Genomic DNA, 26,030 nt, shown 5'->3' on the forward strand with positions numbered 1-26,030 from the left:
GATTTCCAGATGTACCAATAAATACCTATTCTCGATGCAGAGGATTAAAACCAGGGCTGGCAAATGTCATTTTCAATGAAAGATCTCACGCGATATTTACAGAGATACTTCTGTCACTATCATTGGATGAGAAAACGATGATAGAGATTTTCTTCAAAATCTCATCGAATATGTTGTCATGACAGAACGTGACAGTGTTGTGATCATCGTAATTACTAGCTCATTGAAGTTATTTGTGCCGAGTGAAATCTTCATAATATATTCACTCTACCGATGTTAGAAATGTTGATGTCGAAACCGCATAAGAATTATTCTCATGAGTGCTTGATCATTGAAAAATGACAAGAAAGCTAATGATACGTAGTTTTGTCTCGAGATAGTGAGAGGACCTGTTTTCTCATCGTCACATGACGGCCGTGATATTTACTAGCTCTGATTGCAACGCGAAGCTTTACGTGGTCGAAGAAAAATTCTGAATCAACTATGGAAGACCAGTGGCAAGACCAGTGGCAAGACCAGTAGCATTTTGTACAGTAGTAAATTATAAATGAGTCCTGGGATTTGCTTCAAGAAAATCAAGACGAAAAATATCAGGTTCAAAACTTTAAGAAAATGCAAAATTGAGAATATTTTTAGATTCAATTCGATTATGTAAAGTAGTGACGAGTTATTGAAATGCTTTATTCTGAATTCTGATACGAGTTAGATTATTTAAATCAGTTCATGTAAATTCATGAGTTCGAAATTAAGTTTTTTGTTTGTTTTTGAATTGATGTTTGTTCGAAAGGAGGAAGGATTGTAATGATCGGTTAAATGTCTAAGCCCAACCTGGTATATACAAGGTGTGGAATTGTAGGCCTAAATGTATTGATGCACTTCGTTTTTCACTCGCCATAAACCATAATTCAGCAGAACTTTTATCAAAATTAAATTTTTATGAACCTACTCGAAATCGAAATGTATTTGCCATAATCCATTTTTTCCTTGATTTGTTTTCCGTCGATCTTATTTTTCGTGCTGAGTACCAATGCTACCGACGCCAGGGAGGCAGCTCCCACACCTGGATCCTACCTGTCGACCCATCCAACTCATGAACCGGGGACCAACGGCTTTACTTCCCTTCCCGAAAGAAGGCGTGATCAGACATGTTATGCATAAGAACATCCCGGCGGCGCCGACTGGGATTGAACCCAGGCCTGCTGGGGTGAGAGGTAATCACACTTACCACTACACCACCGGCGCTGCTAGCTTGGCCATAGCCCATCATCGCACAAATTATGCAAAATTTGGTCAATTAAATCGCATGATGGCGTCTTACAATCAATACTACGAAACCATTCAATGTCTCGGCATAAACTAAAACAATATTTTAACTTCATACGGAATCATAGCTCGTAAGAAGCAAAAATAGAATAGCCGACAATATATTTTTAATATTCTTAAGAAAAACAAATTTGTATATGAATTTGTACTAATCTACATCGGTTGATGAAATAAATAAATTAAAAAAAAAAATAACTCTAAGACCAGAGGTCCCGAAAACATGTGCTCAACTTTTTGGCTCAGCTCTGGTACTCTCTCCGGTCCCAAGCTAATCGATGCACCCCTCGAAACATAGGAAATTCTTCAAACCCCTCATTTTATGTGTCAAACTTTTATAGCGAATTAAAACAAACATAGTGTAGTACTTGTAATTCGACTAGAATGCGGTACGTTCATTGATGTACTTGGGACCGATAAGCTAGTCCAGTGTGAGCCATTTAAAAATCGTTAGTACCGTTGTTCCAACTGGTGGAAACTAAGGCGGAAATCACCGTCGGGGAGCACACCATAGCCTCGAAGCGTGTGTTAAAATACCTGGGAGTGATGATCGATGACCGGCTAAACTTCAACAGCCACGTCGAATATGCCTGTGAGAAGGCTTCGAAGGCCATCAACGCGATAGCTAGAATCATGCCGAACAACGCTGGTCCCAGCAGTAGCAAGAGGCGTCTTCTGGCCAGCGTGTCATCATCGATACTGAGATATGGAGGTCCAGTCTGGGTTCCAGCGCTGGAAACGAAGCAGAACCAAAGGAAACTGAGCAGTACGTTCCGGCTCATGGCCATGCGAGTCGTGAGTGCGTACAGAACCATCTCGTCGGAAGCAGTATGCGTTATCGCCGGTATGATCCCTATCGGCATCACCCTGGCGGAGGACAGTGAGTGCTACAGGCAGAGAGAAGCCGGAAGAGTACGGAAAGTTGTGAGAGTGGAGTCATTGGCTAAGTGGCAACAGGAGTGGAACACGACGGAGAACGGTAGATGGACACATAGACTAATACCGATTCTTTCGACCTGGGTGAACAGAAAACACGGAGAAGTCAATTTCCACCTAACGCAGTTCCTGTCTGGCCACGGCTGCTTCAGGAAATACCTGCATCGGTTCGGACACGCAGCGTCACCCCTCTGTCCGGAGTGTGGCAACGTCGATGAAACGCCGGAGCATGTGGTCTTTGACTGTCCAAGGTTCGAGGCAGTGCGAACGGAGATGCCCGTCCTTAACGTGGAGAATGTCGTTGATGAAATGTGTCGAGAGGAGGACTCTTGGAATGCCGTCAGCAGGGCAGTCACACAGATTATGTCAGAGCTGCAGCGTAAATGGAGAGAAGAGCAGCGATCTAGCAACGCCAGCTAGCGCTGAGAGTACGACAAGTGCATGAGCACAGCCACCCCCCGAAGTAGTCGCTTCACAGTGGTCCCGGGGAATCCAGGCAGAGGAGAGAGTAAGGAATGGGTTTTAGTGGAGCTGCACTAGGCAACAAGTGGATACCACACCGTGCCACCTTCACTACAGGCCAGGCTTCTTGAAGCTTTCCTAAACCTTACTATAAAAAAAAAAAAAAAAAAAAAAAAAAACACACACACACACACACACACACACACACATACATACACACACACACACACACACACACACACACACACACACACACACACACACACACACACACTCTTGACTAGCCTATAGCGTACCCCATTCTAATCGAAATTCTAGTACTACACTATGTTTTTACACATTGAGGATGATTGCTAGTCCCAAGCATCGTCTATTAGTTCTCTATGTAGCAGCTGATTTGAAAATAACAGAGTAGCAACCGTGGGCGGTAAATCATGCTCATGCTCAAGCGTACCCCATTCTAGTCGAAATTCTAGTACTACACTATGTTTGTTTTGATTTGTTTGACAGATAAAATAAAAGGTTCGTGGATTTTCCTATGTCTCCACGGGTGCATCGATTAGCTTGGGACCGAAGATAGTATCAGACCTGAGCCAAAAAGTTGAGCACGTTTCTTCGGGACCTTCTGGTCTTAGATAATATCATCATGTGGAAAATCTTTTTCTAGTACTTTTTTTTTTGTCTCAAAAACACATTTTTGTATATCAAAACACCGAAAAACCTTCTAGGAAGGTTTGGGTTAAACATTAATCAATCAGACCCCGGTTTAGGGTACCACGTTAAAAAAAAATTAATGTTACGTTGAAAATTCGTAAAAAAGAGTCATGAATGTAAAATATAATACCTTTTCCTTTTTACTAAAAAGTCTTCCTAAGCTTGATTTGATGCCCTTTTTCTTTTGAGCGGCTACAACAGCTTCCCGAGTTACTGATGTGGGAGTTTGTAATGCACTAAGCGTATTGATTGCATTATATTTTTTTAAAGACTCCTGGCTACCATGTCGAGATCCGGGCGGTGAAACACCAAAAGAAGCAGCAGTACCGCACCTGTGAATATAAATTATTAAATTATTTTATCACATTCTACATCACTTAATAATCGAATAATCAAAGTGCATTGGAATATCTTATTTTTTTTGCATTCTACAATCAAACAAATATTTTGAAGTTATTAACTAATTATACTATACAATTGATCGATGAGTTTTATTCAATAGAAATTTTAGTGCCCAATATCAATATTATTTTAGTTTCCCGTACAATTAAAAAAAAAAGATTTCAGAAAATTCTTTTTGGATACATTCTCTTTCAAAAATGATTTGGATCTGGAAATATTTGGCGTCTCGTTTTTTTCGGTGAGGTATTACAATATTTAAATTACTATAGGGAAGAGTGCTACTCCGTCGTGATCGCCCATTTCAGTTCTATAGAGCAGAAAACTTAATAATATCATTGATTTCACCGTGCACAAATCAATAATACGTTTGGTTCTAGACTTTAGCTCATGAGCTACAAAGCAAAGCATAACGAGCACATTGTATGAATATTTACACTCATTGTTCTCAAAACAAGAGAAACACTCCTGTCAAACCCATTTTTTCTGCGTCCATTCATAGAACGAAGAACCAGGGATGGAAAATCATTCACATTCATTCATTTACATTCATTTGCCTCTATATTTTTTCATCAACAGAATACCGTTAAATGACGTATAAAGCTTTTGTAGCTTTTGATATTAACTACAACTTTTGTTTGTAACTAAAATCTGAATCTCTGATGCATGATGAAATAGAGCTGGCAGAACTTGTTATTGTTTTTCAGTGAATGCAATTTACATTCACTGAAAAACAATGGTAGGTTCTTATCGCTCTGATTCATCATGCATAAGAGATACAGATTTGAGTTGTTTACAAAAAATGTAGCTAATATCAAAGCCTACCAAAGCTTCAAACACTATTTTACGGAATTCTGTTGATGAAAAAAGTTAGAGGCTAATGAATGTAAATGAATGCACGAAATGAATGTAAATGATTTTCCATCCCTGCAAAGAACAAAACAATGATGTTTCATTGCGTTAGGACGGAATTCAAACTCGTAGAACGAATTGGGAATCAAGAAGTAGTGTTAGATTTCTAATAATATCTCAACAATGCGTGACTCTTTAGCAAATCCAACGGTACGCATAGAAATGTAAATAAATTTGAAGATCATCTGTAGTAGAATTACAGATTAATGCGGGTTGTGCGTAGATGGACGCAAATTTGATCAAAAACCCTATGCTACGTGATTCCTCATATTTTATTTTGAAAATTGCTTTATTGAGCCTGTACACAATCGCATAAACATTACAGAGCTAAGTTATCACTTTTTATGTTGTTTTTGTGCTAACGTAAGAACTCCACGACACACAGCGCGTCGCGTGTTATGTGAGCTAAGTTATCATTTTCATTATGCATTAATAGAATCTAAAACTATAGTTTAGGGAAATGAACCGAATACTAGCCATCGATTTTACATAATTATGAAGAGTGTTTCTCCTTTAGTTTATTGCAGCGTGTTTTAATTATTGAAAAGATATATCAATACCCTTTTCAAACAAATATTCTAACTTATAGAGGTGAACGGGTATGATCGCCATCCGGACAAGATGAGCAAACCATAAATCGTATTTTGTAGAAAATATATATTTTCAACAATTAAAAAAAAAAAAGTTTATGAAAATGGTTTAGATCTAATTTTCAGCCTACTAAGCACAATCCGCACTTTACCTCTCTACCCGGAAAGACCAAAAACTACCCTATGGTTTAGTTCTTTAAACTTAATATTGAGGTGTGCCTTTCATTCGCTCTCACGTTTGTTTTCATAAAAGGAGAAGCAAAACCACACAATAGGGGTCTTCAGATGCGGGAAGTTAACGTTAAGTAAGTGATTTAACGTTGACGTTGGGTGACTAGTAAATAGATAGTTGTGCGCGAATGACAACTACTTCAAGCCTTTCAACTCAAAATTAACTTCCCCACGCAATTTTCGACTTGGGTGAATGGAACTCAATATTAGGTTTTTTTTTCGTTCCGGGTAGGATTGAGATTCCGATGTGTCGCATCCCCTGGGAACGTCATTAGATTATTTACTTCGTCAAATGGAATGGAAACATGGATTTACTTGGAGTTCTTAGGATCTAAAGGTGTAAATATTGATACTTTGCGCTCTTAAAGGCTTTGGGTTGTAAATTTTTGAACTAAAGTATCTAAAGATATAAAAATGTTTTCTACCCGACAGGACGGAAATGGGCGATTAGGCCAAAGTAAATGTTTACCCTATTCAATAATCATCACCACATAATCAGTATTTTGGATTATGTATCCAAACTGGTCCTGTTGCTGTTTATAAGATTTAATAAATTCTATCAAATTTTCTTGAAACACTAAAAAATAACAAATAAAAAACTATTTTTTCTATGGATGGTCGTCTTGCTCCAAGGTGTCTGAGAACAACTTTAATAGTTACTTGTTCATTTAAAGAAAAATAAATCTTCAATAAGGTTACGAGCGGCATCGGCTCCCCCGAGAATAGGCTTGGGAATAATTTACATTAATTTCGTGCATTCATTTATGTACATTAATTTGTCTATAACATTTTTTTATCAACAGAATTCCGTAAAATTATGTATGAAGCTTTTGTAGGTCTTGATATTGGCTCTAAACTTGTAAATAATTCAGTAATACCATCAAAAGCTTGATACATAATTTTAGGGAATTCAATTGATAATAAAAGTTAGAGGCAAATGAATGTAAATTAATGTAAATTAATTTCCATGCCTGCCCAAGACTCAGGGTTTTTTCTCGAGAAAATCGTTCGGAAATCTATCTAAAAGATATTGCAATTATTACACATAAAATTATGTCAATCTTCCCCATACAAGCTGCATTCAAACTGTACTCTATCAGAATTCCATGAAACTTTGCATAATTGTTCAATATGGGTTTGTTATGCAATTGGACCATTTTCTCGCGCTTATTTTTTGTGTAAATGGCGTATTCGGTATTTTTCGGTAGATTATAATCCTTAAACGGCTTTTCAAAATGAAATAACGTGTGTTACAAAGTTGTAGGAAACTGCATTACCTTTTTAGCAAAAATACAAACGGCAAAAAAATCACAAGTTTAGATCAAAAAATTATAAAAAATAATCTAATCATCTTTAATTTAAAAAAATTAAAGGGTTGTGTCCTAGACACGACCGCAGTATGACGTAGAACCTATCTATCTATCTGTATCTATGATACATGATGCATTATATGCATTTAGGTTAACATCCGACGTCCCTCCTTTTTTACATATTTTGCAGAAAAAATACATTCGAAGTCCCTCCTTTTTTACATATTCTGCACAAAACATACTTTCTAAGCCCCGCAACTGACAGGATTTCCCGCCATTTTATTATGAATGGGGCCGGGACAGAACGTTTCTTTTGTGCAGAACATGGAAAAAAGGATGGACTTTGGATGTTAATATAATTTCATATATAGAGGTACCAGATATGTTTTATAGTCAGTTTTTGGTAATTCATCGAGTGTATGTCTCCTGTTAAGCAATTTTTTTGAAAATGTTGGCTCTGTATGTAAAAAATTAATTGTTTATACATAGATAATTGTGGTTTGCTTAAAATTTATGAAAATGAAAATCCAAAAAATGATCGTCAAAGTCCATGTCTTTTTCTGCAGGACCTAGTGCCACGCCGTCCGAAGCGGTAATGAACAGAGGCAGGAGAGCAGCGCTGATTTATATCTTTTCAGATTCAAGCAGTATGATATGCAACCAAGTGGTATTCGTTTATGATGACTGGGTTTGGTAAAAAGGCTTATTTCATGAAAACAGTGATAACATTATCATTTGTACATTTTCAAAAGTTTAATAACAGAAAAATTGGAAAAAAATATTTATTTCAGCAGGTTCGTAATGTAATATCCTACCGATTGGCGTATTTGGATTTTAATTTCATCTATAAATGACAAAGTTACAAGCGTTCAAAACCTAACACTCCTTCACCACACATATTTTTTGATTTGCACCCCAGTATAGTCGACAAAGACGTAGTTCTACGTCAAAAATGTAATTTCTTATCTAATCTAATCTAACAACACCAACACAGCCAGTGCTTGAAAGCATCATGGAAAATGATTGAAATACCTCCATCATTTTTCTTGGCTATTTGATATAGAGATTGCTAAAGTATGATTGTGTCAGTTATTTGTTTTCATCGGGAAAATTTTCCGCTATGAAGTTTTTTTTTTCGATGAAAACATTTTGCGTATACGTATACGTGACGTAGTGTGCGTACGATAAACGTCAGCAATCTCTATATGTTTAACATCTACGATGAGTCATACCAAAACAGCCAGGCCTACTGTGCAGCATTTAAGGGGCAAGATGATTCAGAAGACATTGGACCTGTTTAAATCAAAGATTTAAACACGATAAATACTTCATAATCCAATAAATGAATGAAACGTCGACATCTTGTACCGTACGTTCCGTTTTTGGTGATTATATGATTGGTTGGTCGTTGGAAGTACCTAAGCAAGAATGGTTAAGTGATGCTCTATTTTCCTCTGATGGTTGGGACGTGAGCACTAGCTCTTGTCGTAGCCTTTTATGGCTTATGGCTATAACGCCATTACTTGCTTTCTTCGACTTTTTTATTTCAAATTTCTCATGAAAGTCATATTCCAGAAACTTTTAAGAGACTGAATGTTTTATACGAAAAGTTGTTGTCTGTATCTTTTCTAATAAAAAAAGTTATACCCAATTATATTAAAACAAATGTATAAATTCAAATTGATTTTATACGGGTTTAAAAATTAACATACCCCTAATTTTTTCCTATTATTGATAATAATATATGCCGTAAAAAACTTTCTTTTTGTTTGCCCCTAACCAGATATACAAACATTTGAAAAGGGCCTATTTTTAGTAGAAAAACGTCAATAACTCTTGATCAGCGAAAGATATCGACAAACTCTGTATAGCAAAAATTTGCGCCTTTAAAAATATTTGCTGAGAAAATTGAAAAAAGAAAACAAGACCAAAACACCCTTACCCAATTCAAGAAAATAGCTCTAAATCGGTCAATTAAAGAGATACAAAAATGTTCTCTTTTTCAAAGTTGCTTGAAATTAGCCCAGCTATAACTTTGCCAAAAAATGTATACCTTAATTTCTTCAAACAAAAAGTTAGATTTTTATTTCAATGATAATAAGAACCTCCCTAGAGTTCATTGTCATAAAAATGAGGACCTAACTATAAGGAACAACTTTGTAAAAGAGACTTAGTCTAAAGTTTCAATTTCAGGCTCATAACATATCCTTCCACCTATATCTGCATTTTGGACCACTGTGCATTGGTACTCAGTACGGAAAACAAAATCGACGGAAAACAAATCAAGGAAAATAAGACAATTATGCAAAGTTTCATGGTATACGGAGAGTAAAGTCTGCCCTTTTTTTTTTTTTTTTGCTGATCTGCCTTTTTTTTTGCTATATGGCCTGGATTTGCTCATTCAAATCATTTCCGTAAATTGGGAGTCTTATATTTAAATTTCGTTATACACTACCACGGTTCACTGCTACCAAGAACAACAATAAAGCTAACATTCAAATTACAAATAAAAAAAGTGATTGACTTGGCGCTGGGAATGAACTCTTGATCGCTGGGAATGCTTGAATGGTGGAAAAAGAGGTGAACACCTAATCTTTTTTCACATTTATATCTCTGTAAAGGAACTGAAAATTGTTGAGGGTATTTATATCTGAGGGTATTTGCAAATCTGGTTAAGATGGCATACTTAATTATCTTAAAGATAAATCGTCCAGCTCAATCCTTTGTAGGGGTTGGACCATCATCATCATCACCATCATCGTTGGTGGATTTTATCCTGTACGGAATTTAAAATAAACCGTAATTTGTAAAATTGAAAATATCTATACATATTATTAAGTTTGCAAATCTGGTTAAGATGGCATACTTAATTATCTTAAAGATAAATCGTCCAGCTCAATCCTTTGTAGGGGTTGGACCATCATCATCATCACCATCATCGTTGGTGGATTTTATCCTGTACGGAATTTAAAATAAACCGTAATTTGTAAAATTGAAAATATCTATACATATTAATTGCTTTAACTGTAGGATCACTACGAGTTCCAATAAGTGACCATCGAGAACTATTGAAAAATGTATAGGAGAATATGGGGTCAACTAAGTCCCATATATCAAAGATGTGTAAAGTTGGATTTTGAACTCCATTTTAAAAAACAATGTTTAACGATAAAAAAAAAACACCAGGTGAATGTTCTGGACCTCCCTTCGTTCAGTCCGTACAGGCGTAGCTACAAAGCAAGACCAGGTGGAGGTGGCTTGGTTCGATTCCCGGTCTGGTCTAGCCATTTTTCGGGTTGGGAAATTTCTCGACTTCCCTGGGAATAGAGTATTATTGTACTTGCCACACAATTATACTAATGCAAAAATGGTACAGGCATCGAAAGCTCTCAATTAATAACTGTGGAAGTGCATCTAGAACACTACACACTTAGAAATAAATAATTTTACTCGTGACGGAATCCATCTTTGACATAAGAGATGAGACGTAAACAAACATGTCTTGTAATATTAAGTGCTCCGAGACTGAAAAGTTCGTTGCTCGACGAAAAGTACATTTGATTGAGCTATACTTTGCTTCTGTTATGACTCAACTTTATGTCAAAATTAACGCTTGTATATGTCACTCTCAGAGCATCTAAATTAACATGAATTTTTCTGAGTGTGTAAGTTGAGAGTACGCAATAAACTAATATGCGATAAGCAATAAGCTTGAAATGCAAAGAAGAAGAAGAAGAAGAATAATGTTTTTTACTCATTTGCACTAGTATCGCCTTACTGAAAAAAATTTTACCTATTTCGAGAATTTTTAGATCTTCCATGAAGCTTTGAGGTAAAATAAGGTCGGAAAAAAAAAGGTCAAAATGCGCCGTATGAAAATGTGCAAAAGTGATACCTTTAACCGATTACCTAAGTGAAAAAATTGTGCAACGTTGGTTTAATGTTTATATGGGTATTGTTACAGCCTCACGACTCAATTTAGTATTATGGAGATATTCATTCTTGAAATAATATGTGCATTTTGTTCGTATAATGCAAAACAATACAGGCTGCAACGTATCAACTAGACTACCACTAAAAAAATTAAGTTCATATTTCCCACAGGCCGTGTCATTAGGTGAGATAACAACTCTCTGAATGTTTCAGCTGTTTTTGAAGCTATTGGTTTAATGTTTATTAATTTATTTATTCATTTTCGTCAACCCAATGTTGAGTACATACAATGATTATTACAATGTTTAATTACATACTATGCATTATTTATATTCTGTTTTAGCTTAAGTTTTATTTGCTGCACTATGTCCAGTGTGTATATATGTCAATAGTTCCACAATGCAAATTATACAGGCGCATCATTCGATTGATTGGGCTATTTTTTGCATAGTTTGTTCTGCACGATTTTCAAAAAATAAATTTCCGCAATCTAGTGCCAATCACCGACGGACATCGATTGCCATCCATTGATGGCAACCGAATGTGCAGGAAGGCAGCTTCCACACCTGCGTAGGATATCGCACCCATTCAACACACACATGGGCCGGGACCAACGGCTTTACTTCCTTTCTGAAGGAAGACGTGACCAGAGATTTGTATGCCTCAGAAAAACTCACCGACCTCGGCTGGGATTGAACCCAGACCCATTGGGGTGTTAGAAAGCAGGCACGCTTACCACTACACCACCGGCGCCGGCAGTTGTCTTCATCTATGTGATTCCTAATCTTCTATTCGTTGTTCCCTAGTTTGAAGTGGTTAAGACTAGGGTTTTCATGCATGGTCATTATCGGTGTCATACCTTAATTTTGTTGCTAAGGAATCCAATTTTGACTGATAAAGGGGCGCGCCTTTGGAGGGTGTTTCAACACTCCGAAGGGTATAAATAGCGGGACCTTTCAATTAGAGTCGGATCCTTGCGATGAAGGCAAGAATGAAAACTGTATCAAAACCGAATACTTCATCATTTCTCAATAGTGATGGAGTAATACGACATGAACTAAACTAAGGACACGGGATATACTACAATAGATCAAATTACTTGTCGCAGTGGTGTTATGTCCCGAACAGAGGAAAAAAAGCAATAACACATACAACGATAAAATTTGCGTTGTTGATAATTATCATAAAATTTTACTAAAATTTATATGATGTTAAAAGATGGGCATTGTACTGTTCATAAAAGTATGACAGTCTCATACAGAGCACAGTGAACCGACAAAAATACTGGGAACACTTTTTTCAGCCATGGGATCTTTTTGAATTGTTCATGATAGAGGAAAACGGAGTAATAAGAAATACCAATTTCTAAATGTCAGTCTAATTTCAAAGAATTTTGAATGTTTGATTATTAATCATTACCATCATAATAAAACTGACAAAAACCGTAAAAAATTGACAATGTCTTGAACATTAGATGTTTCTTATTATCTCTTGCGTTGCTTACTACCCCGTTTTCCCCTATTTTGTGAACAATGCCGAACATGTCACGAATTACCTAGATCGTGTTAAAGTAACTGTTATAAAAACATATCCATTTGGCAAAAAACAGCTAGTTAACAATCAAAACCAATTGATAACTTATTTCCGTGTGGCACTGTTATGCTCTTATGCGTAGTTCTCTCATTGTTGTACAACATAGTTATAGGTTTTATTTTAAAAACGTATCTAGATACATATTAAAATGAGTCAAGCTATCACCAATTCACTACTTCATTCTACCGACGATGACATAAATTGCGATTATGGGCCATTTGATAGGGTATACATACAGAAAGTTGGAGATGGATCTTATTTTGCTTTATTATTCACTCTAAATACAGTGTATACACTACTTACTACAGACTGAATATATAGCTTACAGCATAAATCAAAAGCGTTTTGTTTTTATAATTTTTAAAACACAAATGTTACCTTAAAGATGGTGTCAATAGAAACTGGCGGGATGCGCTGAACATGATGTTTTTTGAAATACTGGTATTATGATGAATGATGCGGAACTAAATAGTTTGAAATGGGCTGAAAAATTACAATCGCCTTCATAATTTTACCTAACATTTATGCCAATAGGACCAAAACCAAACCTGTTTGTCCATAAGACGGTGCTAAAAAAATCGGTAGGATAATCATTGTGCTAGTTGGGAGATATAGTTCATTCTCATGATCATATGTCTTCCTTAACGGGAATGGGGACGTCCTTATTTTTTGGAAATTCAATAGCATTTATTTCGTATAAAACCTAAATTCTGTTAATGGAAATGTGGTAGGCTAGTAGAACACATTTGCATAAACGTAATTTTGGTTTTAAACGAAAAAACTGCTTTTGAATATTTGAAAAATAATGACGTCTCCTTTCACCATAAGCCAAGTCACAATTTCGGCTCAAGTCTTATCGTTGAAAAGAGCGTGTGCATATATTTTTTTCAAAAAATCTTAGTTCGTAAACTTCCGACTTTTTTAAACTTTATTCATTAAAGCTTGCGGTCATGAGAAACATTATAGAAGACCTTCAGAATAAAAAAAAATGTTTAGAACATTTAATTGAGAAAAGTTAGTTTCAAACTACTGTGACGGATGTATTTTAATAACCATATTAATAGCTGCTATGAGCTGCTGAAGAGCTGCTTTAATAACCATATTATGAGTTGCTATGGTTTTAATAATCTTAATAGTAATTTTTATATTTTAGTATAATTTGTGCAAATTACAAAAAATAAATAAAATGAAAATGAAAATACGACATCTTATATATAGGTGTGAGGCAACCTCAAATGCCAAATAAAATTGCTCAGAACAAATCCTTAGAGAAAATTAAACACAATTTCAACACCGCTTGACCGAAACTGAATTACTGAGCACCCTCACGCAGGTCAGTGATTCAAACGCGTATAGTAAATTAAGTACATTATGGGTCGAATTTTGGCAAAACGACTCCAATATTTTGAATTTGCCTATACCCAGAATTTTAAGGATTATTGTGAAGTTTTGGATGTGCTCAGATAAACAGCTTTTGCAATTATTAAAATTTGTGGAAAGGATTCAACGTACTTACGCACGGTATGCTGATCCATTATCAATATTGTACGTCACATTGCATCATAATTGCCAAGCGAAATAACATGAGTAAATATAAAACAAATTACCGTGCCCTCACCCGTTCACATATGTAAGGTGTCAACTTACATCAATACACATAACTGCATTACGATCGTTAGTAGGTGAATCGATAAGACATGTTCAAATGAAAATAACGATAACGGGTGACATTCGGTTAGAATCTCTACATACCTGTCACGCCAAACTCATAAGTAAATCTCATTCCCGGAAAAATCACGAATGACCCAAGAGTGTTAACGTTATTATGATAACATTAAAAAAATGTCTTTGGGTATGATAGAGAAGAGCATTCGGTAGTTAATGTATTTAATGTATTGTTGGAAATTTATACAAAAACACTTTGTAAAGCTTGGGTCTTCTCAATAGCGAAAATCTTATAAAATATAAATCATTTGTGTTTGCATGCCAGCATGGTGCTGTAATGTGAGCCACAGGTAGAACCAATTGTATAATTTGTGTTGGAGTTACTGTTACTGTTCGGAAACAAATATAAAAACTGTTCGGAAACAAATATAAAAACGCCTATAGTCGATTCATCATTTTCGAATCATGACTATGCATATAAAAACATATGTTTGGACCGAACAACTATTTAATTAGTTGCAATAATCATTGTTCTTCATTCTTGCGAAATTTGAACCATCCATTTATGGCAATCGAATATGTAGGAAGGCAGCTTCCACACCTGCGTGGGATATCGCACCCATTCAACACACATGGGCCGGGACCAACGGCTTTACTTCCCTTCCGAAGGAAGACGTGACCAGAGATTTTTATGCCTCAGGAAAATCCCACTGACCTCAGCTGGGATTGAACCCTGACCCATTGGGGTGAGAAAGCAGGCACGCGGACCACTACACTACCGGCACCGGCCTCAAAATGTTCTATCGTGGTTAGTTTTTTATTTATTCGTCGTCAATTAAATGTAGACCAGTTTAATTTACAAAAACACTTAACATCTATTTTAATTTTCAATCTCTGACTAACCTCGAAAAGAAACGTTTTTTACGAGCATTTTTGTTCATTGTCAAATCCATTGTTTCATAATGTTCATTATAACAAGACATCATTCTATTTAAAGGCGCGTTCCTGGCATAGTTTGTTCTTTGGTTGTTAATATAAAACATATTTCTGTTTCTTAACGAACGAGTGGGAGCATAAAAATTTAGATTTTCTAAACTCTCTGTGGCATTCACTCTTTGTGCTACAAGATCGTTTATAAAAGCTATCATTGCAAACTGCCTTCGCTTTTTTTTCCTTGATTTGTTTTCCGTCGATCTGAACGTGGTCACGAACGGGTAAACTCGTCCACCCTAACTTTCTTAGAGCAAATAATAGAAACTGTTTTTGAACTGATTCAATTCGGTTTATATGAGTATCTTGATATGGAGCCCAGTACTACAGTACTCAAGGAGGGGCCTAACATATACAACATAAATTTTTTTGATTGTGTATGGATCATTGAAATGAAAGCTAAACCTTTTAATAAACCCTAGCATGTTGCTTGCCTTGTAGATAATGTTATTATAATGTTCAACAAAGCTCAATTTTGAATCTAGTATAACACCCAAATCTCTAACTTGATTGCACGTTTCAACTCTGTTTTGTCCTATTGTTACATGTTCTTGTCTAATAATTTTCTTTCTTGTAAATGAAATGGAATTACATTTCCTCACATTAAGCTTTAATAAACTTTTTGAGCACCAAGTGTAAAAGTTATCAATTTCTTGTTGAAATACTACAAGATCAGACGTTTCACGAATTTCCAGGAAAAGTTTCATGTCGTCTGCATATATTGAGACTTTCAGAATATTTAATATGTACTCTACATCATTAACAAATGAATAAACAGTAATTGTCCAAGATGGGAACCTTGTGGTACACCAGATGTTACATTGACTACTGACGACAAATTTCCTTCAAATCTAACTCTTTGTGTCCTACCGGTCAAGTATGACTGAATCCACTTTAATAAATGTTAACTAAAACCTAACTTAGATAATTTGAATAGCAAAAGAGGGATATCAACTATATCAAACGCTTTACTGAAGTCAGTATATAGTGCCTCAACAAAATGTCCCTTATCCATTGCGTTAATAGAAAATGTTACAAAATTCAACAGATTAGTAGTCGTTGAACGTCCTTTAACAAAACCATGCTGTTTGCCTGTAATTAAATGTTGTGCAAAAACACTTTGATTTATTATAGATTCAAAGAGTCTAGGAATGCAGGACAAAACAGCAACTCCACGGTAATTTTTTGCGTCTGATTTTTTTCCACTTTTGAAAACTAGAATCAAATACGATTCCTTCAAAATTGGTAGAAAACAGGATTCGAGAGAAGAATTGAACAGCCAGAACAATGGCTTTACTATCTCCTGCGATACTGATTTCAAGAATACTGGTGGCAATCCATCTGGTCCCGCACCTTTTGATGCATCCAATGTATTTAGAGAATGTAAGATTTCGTTGAGGGTAACATTATTAACTACAATATTTCTCATTGGCTCAGGAAGGTATGAGAAATATTGGTAATCACGGTCTTGGTCATCATGACTTGTGTAAATATCCTGAAAAAACTCAGCTAATAAGTTACTGATCTCACTAGTCGTTTTTCCTGTTTTGTTGTCTAGGTAAATTTTCGAAGGGTAAATATTTGACTTCTGTTTGTCTCTAACAAAGTTAAAAAATGATGTTGGGTCTGATTTAATGTTGTCTTCAACCTGAGTGCTATACCGTTCGTATGCGTTTTTTATTTCACAGTTCAAATGATCGCATATGTTCAAATAAATTGCGAGGTTACTATTATTTTGTTCTCTTTTATAGGCTTTATGAGCCTTTTGTTTTCTATTTTTGAGATTATTTATTTGCCTATTGTACCATGCTGGAGTTTTAGATTTCTTTGATTTTTTCCTTAGCTTTTTCGGTACTGTCGTCTCTAATATATCGTAAAAAATTTCATAGAACATATCTACAGCCTGCTCTGGGCTCGAATTTCTAATCAAACTTTGCCAGTCAATAGAATTTAAATTGTTTTTGGTAAGCTCATAGTTTGCATGTCCAAAGTCAAAATAGGTTTCCAACAAATCGCCATCCAACATTGTGGTGTTATCGTGTATAAATACGGAGAATTCTCTTGCAGTATGAAATATTTCATTTTTCCATAGAGGTGCAGGAGCCTCAATCATGCAGAAATCATCGGTCATATTCGTAAATAATAAATCTAAATAACAATTGTTACGATTTTTGACATGATTTACTTGATAAAGTCCAATCTCTGCGATTTTGTCAAATAAAGAAAGGAGCGTTTCGTTGTCTCCAACAATCGGTATCAAAACAGATTAATTTTCGTCGTCAACAATAAAATTTGCTACTCGTTGATTAAAGTCACCGTAAATATGAACATTTGCTTCAGGCTCACATTTAGAAATAATAATCAGCAATACTAAAAAACAATTCATATAATTCTTTTTTGTCACTTTCAGGAGGAAAATACACTGTCGCAAAGATATGAATTTGATTTACAATAAAACATTCGACCCAAACATGATCAAACTTCTTGCACTTCCTTGATTCAATCTTTTCCGATTCATAGTCGGTACACACTGCGATTAATACACCTCCACCAGACTTTTTGTTGGATAACGTTTTGTTACGATCATCCCTAAACACATTAAAGCGATCTCCGAAAACTTCTCTACCATTTAAGCTGGCATCCCAACTTGTTTCGGTGCCTAAAATGATAGGATAACTAGAAGCGGCTACCTGTTTATAAATTTCATTGACCTTTATCGCGCTCTTCATCCTGTTAAAATTTTGGCAATAAATTACAAAATTTTTGCTATCGCACTTTCTCTTTCCATACATTTTTTTTTGGCTTCAATGGTCGAGATAGTTAATTTTTGGACGTGATTTACACTGAAAAATATGGAAAAAAAATGTTCTAAAACATTTTCATATTAGTCACATATAAACTTTCGTTTGGTGGCTGTTTCAGCGATACTGCTTTTTTCATAAGTTTTTCTTTCAGATGCACCGTCAGCTGGCCTCACGGTGCATATTGATCAGCGCTGGTTAATTTATATACACAATTGTATGTTGAAGGACTCTCGAAAGCCTCCTTATGATTCATGATGGATTGTATGGACTATCCGGAAGGTTCCGTTCCGGGACCGTGATTCGTTGATGTACAACACTCGGGTAATCGATTCGGTCGTCGAAAAGGACTTGGGTCTTACGCAGGATATGCTTCAGCACGGACCACTTCAGCTATTTGTATTTCACTTGTTTCAATGCTTTCAACTACATTTGTTTTATTTTTTATTGTGGGGCAGATGAAACATTGCTCGGTGCATCTGCCATAAACAATCATCAAATTCATGAATACCTTGGTAACGCTAAACATTCATCATCTTTGGTTGGTGCTCAAATGTTGGGCCTCAAAAGCACGAAGGTAGACAAGTCTCCAACGAGGAACTCGTAGCAGTGGCGAAAGGACTGAAGACGAAGAAAGCTCCCGGTCCGGATGGAATCCCCAACGTGGCGTTGAAGGCGGCGATCCAGGCGTTCCCGGACATGTTCAGGATAGTGCTGCAGAAGTGTCTGGATGAAGGTCACTTCCCGGACCGATGGAAGATACAGAAGCTAGTGCTGCTGCCGAAACCCGGAAAACCGCCGGGGATCCAGCATCGTATAGGCCTATATGCTTGCTGGATACAGTCGGAAAGCTATTGGAGAAGATCATCCTCAACAGGCTAACGAATTTTACGGAGAGTGAGCATGGATTGTCGGTGAGGCAGTTCGGATTCCGGAAAGGGAGATCAACGGTGGATGCAATTCGGACAGTGGTCGAGAGTGCCGAGAAAGCGTCTAAACAGAAGCGGAGAGGAGATCGATATTGCGCCGTGATAACGATCGACGTGAAGAACGCATTCAACAGCGCCAGCTGGGAGGCCATCGCCGAAGCACTGCATGGAATGAGGGTTCCTGATTACCTGTGTATTATTATAAGGAGTTACTTCCAGAACCGGGTTCTAGTCTACGAGACGGACCTTCCTCCATCCTTGGCCCAACGCTCTGGAACGTGATGTACAACGGCGTGCTAACGCTGAAGTTGCTCAAAGGAGTTGAGATCGTAGGATTTGCGGACGATATCGTGTTGGCGGTAGTAGGCGAGACCAGGGCTCTACAATTTCGAAGCTCTAAAATGAACTCGTGTTTTGTTTCTCTCATACATACGTGTTCGACGCTTCATTTCTATAACGCCTAGCTAGACTATCAGCAAGAAACGAAAATAAAAAAGCAGGACGCTTAGAAGGAAAGGCTGGCTGTGGAACTTCTCGTCGTTGCTTTGCTCATCGCTTTCAATGTAACTAACGTCGATTTTCTAGTTAAACGATCCTCATTATGGCTTTCAATCCCCTTTCACGAACACTCTATCACCGCTCTTTCAATTTGTTTAAAATGCGTTATGTCCCGTTTTCGATCATTTTTTTAGATAAATATATGGATGGAAGATAAATTAGAAATATGACGTGTAATCTTCAAGTGTTTTGACGTGAGAAATGCTTTAAATGTGTTATTTCATTTTCCGTCATATACGTCATGAAACCTCTGTTGATGTGTTTCATGAAAGAGAAAACTATCAAAGTCGAGCGCTCTTTCGCTCATCCGTTTCGACGAAGCTTGAAAGGATGACCAATGGAGCGACGGGAGAAAGAGAGACAAGCGATTGAACATTTGTTTGTGCACGCCGACTGATGTTCTAGAATGCTGCGAAGCTGTTCGACTTTAACAGAAAAAGAAAGCCAGTAGTCTCTTCGTCGCATCGATTTGGTCGATTGAAGCTGATATTGTGACGCCCTGGGCGAGACGTTAGAAGAGGTAGAAATGCTGGCAACCGAGGCGATCGGCACGGTTTCCAACTGGATGCAAGGAGCGAAGCTGCAGATAGCCCACCACAAAACGGAAGTGCTATTTGTCAGTAACTGCAAAGCTGTTCAGCGAGCAGAAATTACCGTCGAGGAGAACGCCATAGCATCAAAGCGCGTGCTGAAGTATCTTGGAGTGATGATCGATGACCGGCTAAACTTCAATAGCCACGTCGACTACGCATGTGAGAAGGCGGCGAAGGCCATCAATGCGATAGCCAGAATCATGCCTAACAATTCTGGACCAAGCAGCAGCAAGAGGCGTCTTCTGGCTAGTGTATCGTCGTCGATACTGAGGTATGGAGGTCCAGCCTGGGATGCAGCGCTGAAAACGAAGAAGAACCAAAGAAAATTGAACAGTACGTTCCGCCTCATGGCCATGCGAGTCGTGAGTGCGTACAGAACAATTTCGACGGAAGCAGTATGCGTTATCGCCGGTATGATACCCATCGTCATAACCTTGGCGGAGGACACCGAATGCTATATGCGAAGAGATACCAGAGGAGTTCGAAAAATGGTGAGAACGGAGTCGATGGTTAAGTGGCAACAGGAGTGGGACGCAGCGGAGAACGGTAGATGGACACACAGGCTAATACCGATTCTTTCGAGCACAGCCCCCCCCCCCCCCCCGACGAAATACTCTAGGGGAGTTCCGGGAAGATAGTGGCTAGAGGCGAGTAAGGTTTTAGTGGTTAAAAGTCCCACACTTTGCCAGAAGGAGAACAAACACGCAACACATTGGATTGGATACCACGCTACAGGGCTGACAGTCGTGCTATTCTGCTCCCTAAGTAAAGAAGGGTGACACCTTCTTGAAATGGCGAGTGGGCTAATAGTGCGGCTGCCCCCGTTCCGGTAAAACCTTGGCAGGCCTCCGGATACGTTCAAAACTCGTCACCAATTGGTGGTTGGTGAGTAGTAGGCTCAGATGTAACATTCCTGACTTACGCCGATCTGGCTCTGAACACGGCCCCCATGAAGGACCGTGTCAACCCTAGCATGGCCTCCCTGCTTGCATAGATAACCAGGGGATCACGATAGGCGAATACATACAACGAGTGGAGATAGCGGCCCGGAGGGGGGGCCCAACAGAATGGAGAAAAACGGAGAAAAAAACAAACAAGAGGAAAAAGAGAAAACCCTAACCCAAATATGAAGGACGACCGTAAGTCACCAGAAAGTGAAAACGGAGGAGCGAACGTGTTCGCAAGGAGCGGGATATTGCAGAGATCAACAGTGTTGAACCTGGCGGCCACAGCGAGTTCTAGCTGCAGCAGTAAGCCCCACGGTGAGCAGCAAGGACACCAAGGAGAGCTATGTCTTATGCTAAGCCAGATGTTCACACCGAAATCCAGCAGTAGCACACCCCAAGAAGGATTGCAGCTTGGAAAAACCAAATTGATGGAGGTCAGGAGGAGGATAAATGAACTCCATGACTTCGTCAAGGATAAGAGCAACGTCCACAAAGCAATAAAGGAAATGGTGACGGGCATCAAATCCACGATGATTGCTGCCGAACGTGAACAGGATGCACTGAGGACGAGATCCGTGACTGCCGAAAAGGCACTAATCGAGGTCAAGGAGAAAGCATCAGCTGAAACACAGGAGACACCAAAGGGACCTCGAAATCCACGCTCGGAGAAGAGGAAAAGGGAAATGCCAGGAGAGGAAGAGGAGTTGAAAAAAGTCAAGAACGACAAGCAAGACAACAAGGAGGAAGGATGGCCTACCATCGAGAAGCCGAAGGAGAAGTGGAAAAAAACGGAAGGAAAAAGAAGTGAAGAAGAAAGAAGAACAGAAGAAGGAGATATCCAGGACTCATCGGGAGCGAAGTAAGGGCGATGCTCTGATCGTCGAAGCAAAAGACAAAACGTCGTATGCACACGGATAGAAATCTACCTTTTGGCAAATTTCTATTGCTGATTATTCATAAAATGTATAAGCCAACTGATAATCAGACGCCTTCCAAAAAGTTAATGAAGCTCATGTGCCAAATGAAATGTATAAGCGGTCACACATACCTTTTATGCATTCTTATAGGACCTATGTGGTTTGTCTTATGGAATGTATAAGACTGATGTTTTGGCAAAAATGTATAAGTGAATAAAATGAACATGAATAAAATAATTGATTTTCGTTTCGTGCAGCACTCCTCCGGAAGGTTCGAGAAGATCCGGAGTTGAAGCAACTAGGTAAACCAGGCGCATCCAGAAAGGCGAGATGCTCTTTGAAGGATTCTGCGATCAAGAGCTCAGCCTTCAAGGAGCTCGTCGAAAAGTCTCTTGGCGAACGGGCGAGCGTAAGAGCTCTATCCCAGGAGACAGTGATCGAGTGCAGGGACCTGGACGAGATCACTACAGAAGAGGAGCTAAGAAGTGCGTTGAGAGTGCACTGCAATCTGGGAGATGTCCCGATGTCAATCCGGATGAGAAAGGCGTACGGTGGCATGCAAACGGCGGTGATACGGCTTTCGACAGTTGCAGCGAATGAGCTGTTGGAGACGGGCAAGGTCAAGGTTGGCTTGTCAGTGTGCTCACTGAAAGTCACTCCTCGGGTTCTCAAGCAACTGGAACGATGCTTCAAGTGCATGGGATTCGGTCACCAGGCGAGGAACTGCAATGGCCCTGATAGACCTAATCTGTGCAGGAAATTCGGAGAGAAAGGCCATATTGCAAGAGGCTGCACGAAGCAACCGAGGTTTATGCTCTGCAAAAAATAGGACGGTAACGATCATACAACGGAAGGCTTGAAATGCCTAGCATATAAAAAGGCAATTGCAGGCCAACAGTAATGGAGGTAACCCAAATAAACCTCAATCATTGCGACACTGCACAGCAACTGTTGTGGCAGTCGACAACAGAAACAAAATGCGACGTTGCAGTTATTGAGGAACCGTATCGAGTCCCTCCCGATAACGGTAACTGGGTGGCGGATAGAGCTGGGATGGCGGCTATACAAGTTATGGGCAGATACCCTATTCAAGAAGAAGTTGCGAGCTCGTTAAAAGGTTTTGTGATCGACAAAATTAACGGAATTTTCATATGTAGTTGTTACGCACCCCCCAGATGGACGATAGATAAGGTCCATGAGATGCTGGATGGACTTACCGAAGAGCTGATCGGACGACGACCGGTAGTCATCGGAGGATATTTCAATGCTTGGGCAGTGGAGTGGGGAAGCAGGTGTTCGAATGCAAGAGGGCACAGTCTGCTGGAAGCTCTGGCAAAACTGGAAGTTATGCTGGCCAACGTAGGCACCAGCAGCACTTTTCGCAGAAATGGCCGGGAATCCATTATCGACGTTACTTTCTGTAGTCCGTCGCTGGTGACAAACATGGATTGGAGAGTGTGCGAAGGATATACCCATAGCGACCATCAGGCGATCCGATATGGCGTGGTTCTGAACGCGGACGAGCTGACAGAAACGTTAGTGAGAGCATGTGACACGACCATGCCGAGGAAACTGGAGCCAAATAACAGACGGCGTCCAGTTTACTGGTGGAACGAGGCACTTAGCACCCTCCGCGCTAGTTGTTTCAGAGCCAGAATACGTGTTCAGAGAGCAAGAACAGAAGCAGACAGAGAGAAAAGAAGAGGAGCGGCCAGGACCGAACTTAAACGAGAGATAAAGCAGAGCAAGTCGAACTGTTTTAAGGAGCTGTGTCGAAACGCAGATGCCAACCGAGTCGTGATGGCAAAGATCAGAGGTCCAACGATGCCCTCTGAAATGTGCCCAGAGAACCTGAAAGTCATCGTGGAAGGACTTTTCCCGAAGCACGACCCAACAACCTAGCCACCTACACCGTACGGAGAAGGAGAGTGAGATAACATCTAAGTCACCAACGAGGAACTCGTAGCAGTGGCTAAAGGATTTAAGGTGAAGAAATCTCCCGGTCCAGATGGAATCCCCAACGTAGCATTGAAAATGGCGATCCAGGCGTCCCCGGACATGTTCAGGATGGTGCTGCAGAAATGCCTGGCATCACCCTGGCGGAGGACAGCGAGTGCTACAGGCAGAGAGAAGCCGGAAGAGTACGGAAAGTTGTGAGAGTGGAGTCATTGGCTAAGTGGCAACAGGAGTGGAACACGACGGAGAACGGTAGATACACACATAGACTAATAACGATTCTTTCGACCTGGGTGAACAGAAAACACGGAGAAGTCAATTTTCACGTAACGCAGTTCCTGTCTGGCCACGGCTGCTTCAGGAAATACCTGCATCGGTTCGGACACGCAGCGTCACCCCTCTGTCCGGAGTGTGGCAACGTCGATGAAACGCCGGAGCATGTGGTCTTCGACTGTCCAAGGTTCGAAACAGTGCGAACGGAGATGCCCGTCCTTAACGTGGAGAATGTCGTCATTGAAATGTGTCGAGAGGAGGACACTTGGAATGCCGTCAGCAGGGCAGTCACGCAGATAATGTCGGAGCTGCAGCGTAAATGGAGAGAAGAGCAACGATCTAGCAACGCCAGCTAGCGCTGAGAGCACTAGCCACCCCCCGAAGTAATCGCTTCACAGTGGTCCCGGGGGGATCCAGGCAGAAGAGAGAGTAAGGAATGGGTTTTAGTGGAGCTGCACTAGGCAACTAGTGGATACCACACCGTGCCAACTTCACTACAGACCAGACAAATGGTGAATTGACAACCTGGGAAGAGCGTTTTTCCTATCTCTGGTCCTCACAAGTTCCTACCTCACACCTCCCCGTGGTGTAGCCTGGGCAATGTTGTCCTTCTGACAATAGCAAAGTGAGGGGGTGCGATGCGAACACTGGCGCGGTAACCATAACACGGCGATCGAGGAAATGCTTCGTCAACCCGCAGGAGTGCCAACCGGCACATTAGGATCGACGCCAGTAAGATCCTTATTACGGCATACTGGATACGGCATGGAACTATGGACACGACACGGCACAATGGATTGGATACCACGCTACAGGGCTGACAGTCGTGCTATTCTGCTCCCTAAGTAAAGAAGGGTGACACCTTCTTGAAATGGCGAGTGGGCTAATAGTGCGGCTGCCCCCGTCCCGGTAAAACCTTGGCAGGCCTCCGGATACGTTCAAAACTCGTCACCAATTGGTGATTGGTGAGTAGTAGACTCAGATGTAACATTCCTGACTTACGCCGATCTGGCTCTGAACACGGCCCCCATGAAGGACCGTGTCAACCCTAGCATGGCCTCCCTGCTTGCATAGATAACCATGGGATCACGATAGGCGACTACATACAACGAGTGGAGATAGCGGCCCGGAGGGGGGACCCAACAGAATGGAGAAAAACGGAGAAAAAAACAAAAAAGAAGAAAATGAGAAAACCCAAAAAAATATGAAGGACGACGGCAAGACGCCAGAAATTGAAAACGGAGGAGCGAACCTGTTCGCAAGGAGCGGGATATTGCAGAGATCACCAGTGTTGAACCTGGAGGCAACAGCGAGTTCCAACAGCAGCAGTAAGCCCCAAGGTGAGCAGCAAGGACACCAAGGAGAGCTAGGTCTTATGCTAAGCCAGGTGTTCACACCGAAATCCAGCAGTAGCACACCCCAAGAAGGATTGCAGCTTGGGAAGACCAAATTGATGGAGGTCAGGAGGAGGATCAATGAACTCCATGACTTCATCAAGGATAAGAGCAACGTCCACAAGGCAATAAAGGAAATGGTGACGGGCATCAAATCCGCCATTATTGCTGCCGAACGTGAACAGGATGCGCTGAGGACGAGGTCCGTAACTGCCGAAAGGGCACTGATCGAGGCCAAGGAGAAAGCAGCAGCTGAAATACAGGAGACGCCAAAGGGACCTCGAAATCCACGCTCGGAGAAGAGGAAAAGGGAAACTCCAGGAGAGGAAGAGGAGTTGAAAAAAGTCAAGAACGACAAAGAAGACAACAAGGAGGAAGGCTGGCGTACCGTCGAGAAGCCAAAGGAGAAGTGGAAAAAACGGAAGGAAAAAGACATGAAGAAGAAAGCTGAACAGAAGAAGGTGATACCCAGGACTCGTCGGGAGCGAAGTAAGGGCGATGCTCTGATCGTCGAAGCTAAGGACAAAACGTCGTATGCAGCACTCCTCCGGAAGGTACGAGAGGATCCGGAGTTGAAGCAACTAGGAGAGAACGTGGTGAAAACCAG

At 39.8% G+C, this 26,030-nt stretch overlaps 1 protein-coding gene across 1 annotated transcript in view; it reads right to left on the minus strand.

The window, feature by feature from the left end:
• The window catches only part of LOC135712922 (liprin-alpha-1-like), a 95,890-nt gene that overhangs the window by 51,832 nt on the left and 18,028 nt on the right, over positions 1 to 26,030 (minus strand). The window contains exon 2 of the mRNA XM_065236020.1: positions 3,563 to 3,764. Coding sequence (XP_065092092.1) covers positions 3,563 to 3,764 — 202 coding nt within the window. The remainder of the gene's footprint in view (positions 1 to 3,562; positions 3,765 to 26,030) is intronic.

The sequence above is a fragment of the Ochlerotatus camptorhynchus genome, unplaced genomic scaffold (genome assembly GCF_037179485.1).
Source record: "Ochlerotatus camptorhynchus isolate MF236.1 unplaced genomic scaffold, CSIRO-AGI_Acam_v1.1 ptg000517l, whole genome shotgun sequence".
NCBI classification, from domain to species: Eukaryota; Metazoa; Arthropoda; class Insecta; order Diptera; family Culicidae; genus Ochlerotatus; species Ochlerotatus camptorhynchus.